Source organism: Rousettus aegyptiacus, unplaced genomic scaffold (assembly GCF_014176215.1).
Source record: "Rousettus aegyptiacus isolate mRouAeg1 unplaced genomic scaffold, mRouAeg1.p scaffold_m13_p_9, whole genome shotgun sequence".
Lineage (NCBI taxonomy): Eukaryota > Metazoa > Chordata > Mammalia > Chiroptera > Pteropodidae > Rousettus > Rousettus aegyptiacus.
In genome coordinates this window covers 98,332,797-98,344,932 of record NW_023416312.1, presented here as the reverse complement: position 1 = coordinate 98,344,932, position 12,136 = coordinate 98,332,797, and the positions used below count along the sequence as shown (strand labels likewise).

General features: G+C 39.4%; 1 protein-coding gene across 8 annotated transcripts in view; it reads left to right on the top strand.

Annotated features, from left to right (window-relative positions):
- Window positions 1–12,136, top strand: part of CD99L2 (CD99 molecule like 2) — a 112,072-nt gene that overhangs the window by 34,952 nt on the left and 64,984 nt on the right. For all 8 annotated transcript variants that reach the window (XM_016123667.2, XM_036226395.1, XM_036226394.1 and 5 more), the window contains exon 2: window positions 10,506–10,568. In XM_016123667.2, the coding sequence (XP_015979153.1) occupies window positions 10,506–10,568 (63 nt within the window). The remainder of the gene's footprint in view (window positions 1–10,505; window positions 10,569–12,136) is intronic.

Below are 12,136 nucleotides of genomic sequence, written 5' to 3'. Positions count from 1 at the left end.
TAACTCCAAATGAAACCCTGCACTTATTAGCAGTCACTCCTCATACCCCTGTCCCTGGCAACCACTCCATTTTTCTTTTTCAAAGGAGTCCCCTGGCCCTCAGCTCTCACTTCTGTGGAAGAGGTTATCCTTGAAGGCCTTCCGAGCCCCTTTGAGATTTTCTCTGAGCAGTCATCATCGATATTTACCTTACTCTGTGGAAAGGAAGAATGAAAGTATCCTTTCAGTTAGCAAGGTGACTTATGCAATTAAAAAAAAAAACCCTCCTCACCTTTAATATCAAGCTCCTTGCCATGTACATAGGACTCACAGATGCTCCCTGGAAATGGGTAAAAACACTCTTAGCCATGGTACCCGCATCTAAATTCTCGTTTACCGGATTTCCTTTTACACAGAAGGTAACTGAAGTGAGGTGTGCCCTGTGAATACCTGAAATGAACTGCCCGGGTTGGACACTACAGATGTATTGATGGTGATAGCTGTTTTGGACTGAAATGCTGATCCCTGGCTTCTGGTGAACTACTGCGTTTGCATCATTACTTTCCTCTCTGGGAGTGCTTTCAATTTATTCATGAAACTAGTGGGAGCTCAGGTGGCAATAGCTAAATCCATTTAGTAATCAGAATAAGAAGAAAGCCATTTTCATGTTCCCTTGCAATGCTGCAGCGCTTAGCTAACCCAGAGGATATTAATTACTCAGCATGCTTTGAGGTGTGAAGGCATAAATTTACCAAGACAAATGTGTTCGAGTCTAGATTGAGGCAACAAGAGTTAATTTAAAACAGTGCAAAAAAATCAGAGAAATTGGGGACTAGCATAATTTAGCATTTTCAGTGGGAGAGCGAGACCTACTTGTTTGTGTTAAGGGAGCGAAATTATTTGCACCAGAGACATTTGTAAATTTGACCATGCATGCCAGTGAGTTTGTGAGATAGATTTCCCACAAGCGATGTTCGGGGATGTTTCTGTGGCAGGCAGGGGCTTCCTCCAGCACAGAGGTATGAAGTTGTTTTTCCGGCCTGCAGATTCTCCTTTTATTACTCATGGCCCCAGCAGCCCCCTGCTAGAGGGCAGGGGAAACACATGGCTTTTACAAGCAGCCCATAAGGCAAGGTCTTGATCACGTTAAGGTGGAGCATCTTTATTTCATGGCTCATTTCACGTTAAATCAAGCTATGCCCCCCCCCACCCCTCCATCAGTAGGCTCAGTCTATTGGAGCTTATTTTTAGTCTTATTCTCTGAACCCAAGTGATCAGGGGCTTACACCACAGTCCTATTTACTGGGTCATGAGTTGACCAGAAGGTGGACCGGGATCACAATCAGACGTAAGGGGTCTGAAAATCCTGAGATGACGCACCTATGATTTACAAGTCTCTGGTGTCTCTTGCATACTTATTCATCTAAAGAAAAGGGTCAAGATTTTGCAATTTGAAAACAAAAATGGTTTAAGATATTTATTCGTTAAGGATTTGTACTGGATCTTTCCCCAAAAAACTGAAAGCTGCTTATATGCATGAAGGTAAAAGGCAGGCGAGAAGCCATCCTTAGAGAGCAAAGAGGATAGATGTCACTGGGCACTTGAGAGACACCCATCTCCCTGGCCAAGTTGTGACCATGCCTCTGAAATCTTCAGCAGCCTGGGGTCCAGGCTGCCCCTGCGGTTCTCAGTCCAGCAGCAAGGAGCAGACACATACATTCCTCTGCAGAGATGAGTTTGCTCTGGACGTGAAACCCAAATGAATTTGTCACAAGGTAGTATCAGGTTATCTATTGCTAATTCCGTGCGAGCAGATCAGAGGTACTTTCGCAGCATGGAGAGAGAGTTTGTATAATCGCAATGAACACACCTTTAGGGAGTGCCTCCTTGCTGCCAGGCCTGCGTTTGGGCATGCAGATGCCCAAGTCCTGGTCCCTGCTTCAAGCATCACTACCCATGGGACTTTCTGCGATGATGGAATTGTTATCTGTTGGCGGTGTCGAACACAGTAGCCACCAGCCCTGCATGGCTACAGAGCATTTGGAATGGGGCTCGAATGACTAAGGAACTGAATTTTAAAAACGTTATTGAGTGTTGATTAGTTTTCATTTAAAAAGCCACACGTGACTAGAGGCTGCCGTGTTAGACCGAGAGAGAGGATGAGCACAAACACTTAACTGGAATGGGCAAGCTTTCAGGATGAACTAAGTGGAACAGGCGGGAGAAGGGAGGAGGGAGTAATTAATCAAATCCAAATGAAAGGCTACCTGAGGGGCACATCACATGGGCTCTCTCGTGGATCAGACATTTCAATCAAGGCTTTGGCAGATGCTGGGTCCCAGCCAGTCCATGGCGGAATTCTCCAACACCAGCCTGCTGTGTGTTGCTTTACAGCCTTCATAAAAATGCGCCCTTAACTTTAGACCTCAGTCACGGTAGGTCAGGTTGCAATATGAGGTCAAGTTTATGTTCCCTCCCAAAGGGACAAAATCCACTTCAGGACGGACACAGGCTGCTAGGTTGTCTGTGGGTAAGACCAGCAATTTCCTTACTAAATGGATCTTCTCAAGGACACGCACAAGGCCATGTGTAATGTTTCCAAAGTCCTGCTCTGTGTGAAAGGACATTTTCAGACAGGTGTGACCAGCTCACTGCATGTTTTTGCCGTTAAAAGAAATTCTTTGTGACCTTCTGCAGTGGAATGAGGTAACTCCTCTGCCAAATACTTGAACACTAGCCATCCAGATACCCAGTGATTTGGGGCTTGTAAATTGAGCCTACTATGAATCAGCTGCTTTCTAATATGTGCCTGGTGCCAGAGGGTGAGTCAGTGTTGTTAATGCGAGGATTCCTGTCTGCTTACACTCAAACTGAGTAGTTCAGTTACAGATCGCCTGCAAGAGGCATGGAATTTCAACCATCGGAGGTGTGGTATCTCTCAGGATATTTGTTCTCATCTTGATTTTAGCAGCTGTGCTTGCTCGCGGGCTCCGAAGTAGTCTTCATACCTCAGGATGTAGCTTGGGATCTAATGGTTTTATCCACAGCTAGTTTGGATCTCTAGAATTCGAGAATTGTTGTTTTTACTTGATGATACATAACAGAATATAGAAGCAAACAGCAGCACATGGCTGAGGCTACAAACATTACCTGTGCAAGATGTTATTTGGAAGAGCCTATTCTTCCCATTCTTGGATGAGAAAGCATAGAATTTCGAAGGAATACCCAGCAGGATGATTGGCTTATGATTTTGAGGGGGAGTCGATAAAGAACTTTTAGATCATCATCATAAGAGAAATATATGTACAATACTAAAAACAAAAGGCAGAGAAGGGTTGGAATTAATAGTGAAATGTTCACATTCTCTAAACACAACCACTGTTAACCAGTTTTGGCATGTAAGCTTCCAGAAGAATTTTATGGCTATCCATATAGATACACAAATGAAAAATACTCTGCATCTTGCTTTAGTTATTTGTTACTACATCTTAGAGACCTCTCCCATGTCAGTATATAGACTTTTATCATTCTTTGTTTGGATAGACTATTTTTTATAGCAGTTTTAGGTTCAGAGCAATATTGAGCAGAGGGTATGGAGTTTTCTCATTTACCTTCTGCCCCTACTAAGGCCTAGCCTCCATTATTATCAACCCCCCCACACCAGAGTGGTACATAATTTATAATTGATTCACCTATATGGACACGTCATTATCCTCCAAAGTCTATAGTTTACATCAGGGTTCGTTCTTGGTGTTGTGTATTCTATGGTTTTGGACAAAATTCTAAGGGCATGTATCCATTACAGTATCAGAGTAGTTTCACTGCCCTAAAAATAGTTCCACTGTTTGTCCCTTGCCCTGCAGTCCCTGGCAAACGACTGATCTTTTTACTGTTTCCATAATTTTGTCTTTCCAGAATGTCATAATAATAAGAATCAAACAGTATGTCGCTTTTTACAATTTCTTTCACTTAGTAATAGGCATTGAAGATTCCTCCATGTCTTTTCATGGCTTGATAGCTCATTTATTTCTAGCACTGAAGAATAACCCGTTGTCTGGAGATGCCGCAGTTTATCCATTCACTTAAGGACATCTCAGTTGCTTCCAGGTTTTGGCAATTATGAAGACAGCTGCTGTAAACATCCACGTGCAGGTTATGTGGGCATAAGTTTTCAACTCCTTTGGGTAAATGCCTAGGAGTGCAATTGCTGGCCCATATGGAATATATGTTTAGCTTTGTTGGAAACCACCAGACTGCTTTCCAAAGTGGCTATACCATTTTGCATTCCCACCAGTAATGAATGAGATTTCCTTTGATTCCACATCCTTGTCAGCACTTGGCATCGTCTGCATTCCAGCTTTTGGCCATTCTCGTAGGTGTATAGTGGTATCTTGTTTTAATCTGAATTTCCTTGCTGACATATGATGTGGAGCATGTTTTCATATGCTTGTTTGCCATCTGTATATCTTCTTTGGTAAGATGTCTGTGAAGATCTGACTAATTTTTCTCTTGGTCAACTGTCGTTTTTGTGTATAGCTTTGGAAGCACTCTAATAAGGAATATACCAACTCTGGCGCAGTTCATATCTTTATTTTTCTGTGTCTCCTTTTTTCCATCATTATCGATATATAATTGACATACAACATCGTATAAATTTAACGTGATGTAATTGTGTAATATACAATGTGATGATTTGATACATGTATATACTGTGAAACGATGATCACAGTAAGATGAGTTAACACCTCCACCAGCTCACATAATTAACCATTGTGTGTGTGGCGAGAACATTTAAGATCTACCCTCTTAGAGATTTTCAACTATATAATACAGTATTTTTAACTGTAGTCGCCATACTGTATATTAGATCCCCAGATATTCATCTTATAACTGGAAGTTTATACCCTTCCACCAACATCTCCCTATTTCTCCTACCAACCCCCGCCCCCCCCCCGCCACAGCCTCTGGAAACCACCATTCTACTCTCTCTGTTTCTATGAATTTGGCTTTTTAGATGCCACTTATAAGTGAGGTCATACGGCGTTTGTCTTTCTCTGATTTATTTCACTTAGCATAATGCCCTCAGAGTCCATTCATTTGTTGAAAGGCAGAATTTCCTTCTTTTCATGGCTGAATAATATTTCATTGTGTGCGTCACATTTTCTTTATCCATTTACCCATCAATGGACAGTTAGGTAGTTTCCATGTTTGGGCTATTGAGAATAATGCTGCAGTGAACGTGAGGGTGTGTCTATTTTTTGGAGACAGCAATTTCATTTCCTTCAGCTGTACACCCAGAAATGGAATTGCTGGGTCATATGGTAGTTCGCTTTTTGAGGACCCTCTATACTGATTTTCATAGTGGCTACACCAATTTGCATTCCCACCAACAGTGCACAAGGGTTCACTTTTCTCCACATCCTTGCCAACACTCATTATTTCTTATTTTGATAATAGCAAGTCTAACAGGTGTGAGATACTGTTTTGTTGTGGTTTTGATTTGCATTTCCCTGATGACTAGTGATGTTGAGCATCTTTTCATGTACCTGTTGGTCATTTGTATGTCTTTAGAAAAATGTCTATTTAGGTCCAAAGGAGTGGCCCAGAGAATGACTAGATGCCAGGGACCACTGGGGTGTGGCCCATTTTTTAATTGTATTGTTTTTAAGTTTCAAGTGCTCTTTGTCTATTTTGGATAATTGCCTTTTATCAGATATCTTTTTGAAAATATTTTTTTCCCATTCCATGGCTCGTGTCTTCATTCTTTTGATAGTGTCTTTTGCAGGGCAGAATTTAATTCTAATGAAGTCCAGCTTACCAATTTTTCTTTCATGGATCATGCCTTTGGTGTCGTATCTAACGAGTCATCACCAAACTCAGGTCTAGATTTTCTATGTTATCTTCAAGGTAATGTTATTGTTTAGATCTGTGATCCACTTTGAGTTAATGTTTGTGAAGGATGTAAAGTCTGTGTCTAGATTTATGTTTTTGGATGTGAGTGTCCAGTTCCAGCACCATTATGTTGAAAAGACTATCTTTTCTCCATTGTGTTGTCTTTGCTCCTTTGTCGATGATTAGTTGACTATATTTATGTGGGTCTATTTTGGGGCGCTCTCTTCCGTTTCATGGATCTTTTTTTTTTCTGTTGCTAAAACCACACTATCTTTATTCTAGTGTTAGTGAGTCTTGAAGTTGGGCAGTGTCAGTCCTCCAACTTTGCTCTTTTTCTTCAATATTATCTTGGCTATTCCAGCTCTTCTCCCTCTCCGTATAAGCTTTAGAATCTGTTCATCAATATCTTAACTCACTGACATTTTGATTACGATTGTGTTGGATCTATAAATCAAGTTGGGAAGAACCGACATCTTGACAATATTGTGTCTTATTTCTCTTTCGATTGCTCTCATCAGAGTTTTATAATTTTCTGCATATAGATCTTACATATTCCTGTTAGATTTATACCAGCTATTTCTTTTTTTTGCGGGGGGGGGGCTGCTAATGTAAATAGTGCTGTGTTTTTAATTTCAATTCCACTTGTTCGTTACTGGGAGGTAGGAAAACAATTGACTTTCATGTATTAACCCTGTATTCTGCAACCTTGCTCTAGTCACTTATTAAGTTCCAGGAGGGTTTTTTTAAATTATTTTTTTGGGGATTATCTACGTAAGCATCATGTTCTCTGTGAACAGTTTTATTTCTTCCTTCTCAATCAGTATACCTTTTTTTGTTGTTGCAAGTAGCTAGGACTCCCAGTATGGTTTTGAAAAGCAGTGGTGAGAGGGGATATCATTGCCTTGTTCCTGATCTTAGAAGGTAAGTTTTAGTTTCTCACCATTAGGTATGATGTTAGCTGTAGATTTTTGTAGGCAGTCTTTATTAAGTTTGGGAAGTTCCCTTCTCTTCCTAGTTTACTCAGGGTATCCCATTCTTTTAAATAGTTAGAGAACATTTCATTGTAGTAAAGAACTATATTTTATTTAATCATTCTTCTTTGGTGAGCAACACTTGATCTGTTTCCATTTCTTTTTGCTGTTGTAACCAGTATTGCTGTGAACATCCTCATCCATACGTTTTTGGGCACATGTGCAAGTATTTTTCTGTAACCAGTACCTAATAATGTAATTGTTGGGTTGAGAAATGTGCACATTTAAATTATTTTAATTTTTTAAATGTCGATACAATCACAAGCCTACAGGAAACTTGCAAGTATAATACAAGGGATGTTCCCCCCAAAATCATTTGAGAGTGAGTTGCATACCTGCTGCCCCATCACCACCCCCATACAATATACTTTAGAGTGCATTTCCTATAAAGAAGGACATCCTTTTATATATCCTCAGTGTAAGCATATGAATTAGGAAGTTCACATTGATACATTACTACCGCCTAATCCTCAGACGCCATTCAAGTTTCACCAGTTGTCCCAATGTCTAATATAGGGAATTCCCATTTACTCTTCACCTAGATTCCCTACTTTTACCACATTTGCTCTGGTGTGTCTATGTAGTCTGAAATATTTTTTTTTCTGAATCATTTCAGAATCAGTAGCAAATTTGATGCCCATCACCTCTTGACACTTCAGTGTGCCTTTTCTGAAAACAAGGACACCCTCCTCCATGACCACAGTACATCTGTCAATATCAGAAAGTTGACAGTGATCCAATATGACCATCTAGTCCACATACCTCATCCGAATTTCACTGATTGTCTCAATAATGGCCTTTATAGGTTCAGGATCCAATCCAGAATCATCTGTTGGATTTAGCTGTCACAGTTTTCTTGATGTCAGGAACTGGAGTCTTTCAGTGCTTGTTCAGTGCTGAAAATTGTTGCCTCATATTTTCTCCATTTTCTGGTTTATGATGTCAGGGCTAATCTGATAGCAGTTACTCCATCATAGCAAGAAGCAAAAGTCTACTTTAGAATTTTAGAAGCTATTAAGTGCTATGACTTTAATTTTCTTGATGGATTATATGCTTTATTTTTATAAAACATTGCTCTTTTCCTATTTAGAGGTTTGGGTCTTGAATTTTGTAATAATTTTGCCACATCTGTTTCCTTCCCGTTAGCATTTTCTTGTATCTTTTTTTGCCATCTTATTTTAGATTTATATTTCGTCAACAATATGTAGTTATCTTTTTAGCCCATCTACCGTTTGATAGGATGTTTACCCTATTTATACTCATTTTTTTGTTATGATTATATTATGTTAAAGTTTGTTTTCCATTTAACATATTTCCTGTTTAAGAATTATGTGTCTTGTTTTTTTCTGTTTGACATTTTTTGATTGATTTTTTAGTTGGTGTTGACTTTTCATGTTTTTTTCATGAATGAGTTAGAGGTTAATATCCTGTAGCTCTTTTAGTGGTTACCCTTATTTATTTATTTTTTTGCTATAGGAAATGGATTTTTAAAAATAAACTTTATTTTTAGAACAGTTTTAGATTCACAATGCAAAGCTAGTACAGTGAGTTCCCTTATACTCTACACCCAGTTCTCCCTATTATTCTAAGTATGGTACATTTGTCACACTTAATGGACCAATATTGATACACTATTATAAACTAAGCTCTGTACTCTATTCAGATTTCCTTAGTTTTCAACTAAAGTCCTTTTTCTGTTACAGGAGCCAGTCCACAGTACCAGCTAACTTTCCATCTCTATATCTCCTTAGGCTCTTCAGCCCATGCCAGGTTCTTAGACTTTCTTTTTCTTTTTCTATTAGGGTTGGCATTCAATACTGTATATTAGTTTCAGGTGTATAGCATAGTGGTTAGACATTTATATAATTTACAAAGTGATCTCCCCAGTTAGTCTAGTACCCAGTTGGCACCATACATAGTTACCGTATTATTGACTGTATTCCCTTTGCTGTACTTCACATCCCCATGACCATTTTGTAACCGCCAATTTGTATATCTCTTTTTGATGACCTTGATAGTTTTGAGGAATGCCGGTCAGTTATTTTGTAGGATGCCCCGTGGTTGGAATTTGTCTGATGTTTTTCTCATGATTATGCTGGGGTTATAGGTTTTTGAGAGGAAAATCACACACACATAGCACACTTTTCTTCACATCATACCAAGGGTATGTACTAACAATATTACTCATCCCTATGGATATTATGATTGCCTGGTCGATTTAGCATTTGTCAGGTCTATCCACTGCAAAGTTACCTTCTGTACCTTCTTCACCCTCTCATACTGTAATCTTTGAAAGGAAGTCAAAACTTACAGTGTAGGGAGTTATGCTTCACCTCCTTGAGGGAGAAATATCTACATAAATTAATTTGAATTCTCTCTTTTTGTATTTGCTCAATTACTTACATCAGCACAGATTCATGGATACCTTATACTTAGGGTTATTATCCAGCACTACTTTATTGCTTAAATTATTCCATCTTCAGCCATTGAGAACTCTTTCAGTTAGTCCTCTGCCCCTTTGGCATATACCCATCAACATCAATACTTTTAGAAGTACTTCCCGGCATTACACAATGCTTCAAGCTCATATATTTCCTGTGCTCAATCCTAGAATCAGCCATTATTTCTCCAGGGATCTCTGGTTCCTTTTATTGGAGAATAGTGTTTAGAAACCAAGATCTGGGCACGTGGTGCAATCCTCACTACTGGGGTGTTATTGCTTCCAGATCTCTCAGCTGACGGAGCAAGGGAATATATGTCTCCATAGTAACCCAAATATTTCTATATGTAACCATCTCTGTGTGTATATGTGTGTATATATATATGCAAATATTTTAAGCTAAACTTGATTTATACTGAGGTTTCTAACTCTAATCCATGATCACATGCATTGTTCTAGCCTTGTCTATAACCTCCCTCTCCAATAGTGAGAAACCTGGCTTCTGCAATCCACCATCTACTTATTTGTTCAGTTCCAGTGCACATGCATAGTTGTTTGCTTGGGACTTGATGATGTGTATACCCCTGTGGAAAAGTACATGCTCATCTAGAGGGAATGACAGCTGGCAAATTTCACAGCAGGCAGGGTTGGGCAGATGGGTCTGCTTCTGAGGACAGATTTTTCTTGTGCAAAGATTTTCCCCAGACCTTTCAGTTATGTGTAATTGGTCAGAGAGAGCTACTAGTCTAGGTATGGGTGCTGGAGTTGGTGGGAGGTACCCAGAATTTACAAAATGCAGAGCAGCCTTTGTAAGACCTGGGGTGAGTGAAAGAATTTAGCCCATTATCAGTAGAGCTTTGGACTCTGATGCTCCCTGTTGCAGAAGTCATACACACCATGGAGAAATACTTCTCTAAGATCATGTTCCGTACATTTGAGCTTTCAAACTTCTCAGAGACTGAAACATGTGTGTTGATTTGTTGGGGATAAGTCACTTTCAGAAGGATAGCAACTCAGTATATCTTTGGGTGACTGCAACTGATCTCTTTTTGTGGGGTTACCTTCATGACACTGTCTAAAGGGAAATGACCTTATGAGAGGGTATTTCAGTATTATTTCATTTCATGCAAAGATAGTTAATTTTTATTTCTTTTAATTTTTAGGATCCGGGGACTTGAATGATTTCGATCTGAGTGATGCATTGAAAGAAACTGCCTCAGTAAAGCGTGAGTAGTAGATTAAATAAACTATTAAAAGTAAACAATAGCGATTAATGTGCACCACCCGCTTAGAATACATACTCAAAGACAGCAACAGACTGCCTGTATTTTGTATTTCACTTGATCAGATAAGATATGATTATCATAAATCGTATTATTTAAAAGAAAATCTGAATATTTAAAATCCCTTGTTTCCTTTGTGGAGGATACCAACCAATGTGTTATAACCGATACAGCATTTTCTCCGGCGCAACTCATAGCCCACCCCGGTGTAACATGTCAGCAGTGGCCTCCAAGAACTGTCTTCCCTAGCTCAGAAAACGGTACTTTGATGTGAATAAGGAATTTGTTTCTCTCTTTAGATTTTTTTATGATGCTTTTCTTAAAATAGTGTCTACATGTAATCTCTCAAATGCTAAGCATTGTCATCAGTTTCTCTTTAAGTTTTTTGAAAATTTTTAAATCATTTTTTTCCAAAAAATGCATGAATTTCCTTTACTTTCTAAAACTCAGATTCCCCTTGACCCCTCCCAATCCTACTAACACCCGCTCCCATCCCAAGAAGGAACCGCTGATGAGCTTTCTATGCTGTTATGTACATCTATACACATAGATATTTTGGTGTGTGTGTTTTGTTTGTCTTACATAGCGTGTAGGGCTTTTTCATCTTGTTATATGCATGTTAGTTTATAACTTGTTTTTTTTCTCAGTTTAACATGTATCAAGGACCTGAGTGACTGTATCTATCCATGTTAGTTTCCTAGTAACAAAGTGCCACAGACTGAGTAACTTTAAACCTCAGAAATTCATTCTTTCCCAGTTCTGGAGGCAAGAAGTCAAAGATCAAGGTATTCGCAGGGCCATGCTCCCTCTGAAGGATCGAGGGGAGGGTCTTTCCTCTTCTATCTCCTGGTGGTGGCGGCAGTCCTTGTCACCTTTTTTCTTGCCTCTGCAGCACTCCGGTCTCTGCCTCCATCTTCACATGGCCTACTCGTGTGTGTGTGTGTGTGTGTGTGTGCGCGTGTGTATGTTCATTTTCTGTCTCTTATAAGGACACTTTCCGTTGGACTTAGAACCCATCTGGATGATCTTGAATGATCTCATCTCAGGATCTCATCTCATGATATCTGCAAAAACCCTTTTCCAAATAAGGTCACATTCATGGGTTCTGGGGGTCAGGCCTTGGCTGTATATTTTGGAGGCTACTATCAACCTACTGCATATCCATATACTATGTCACAGGCACAAACCTGTGCTTCAGGGAGCTGGCATTCCAGTGCTGTGGCTTTGGCCAGGGCCAATGGTGCAGACATGTGGTTTGTTTTTGTTTTGCACAAGTACAAGTTGTGCTTCAGTGAACAATTCCTGTCCATATCTTTTGTGCCCAAGTATAATGGAACTAGGAGGCCAAAGGGTATATGTATTGTATATTTTAATAGATTTTGCCAAATTGTTTCCAAATTAATGTATCATTATATGCTCCTACCGATACTGTTATAAGAGTACATTTTATCCCAGATTTTACCACCAGATTTTACCAAACAAAAACATTTTACTAATATGATGGACAAAAA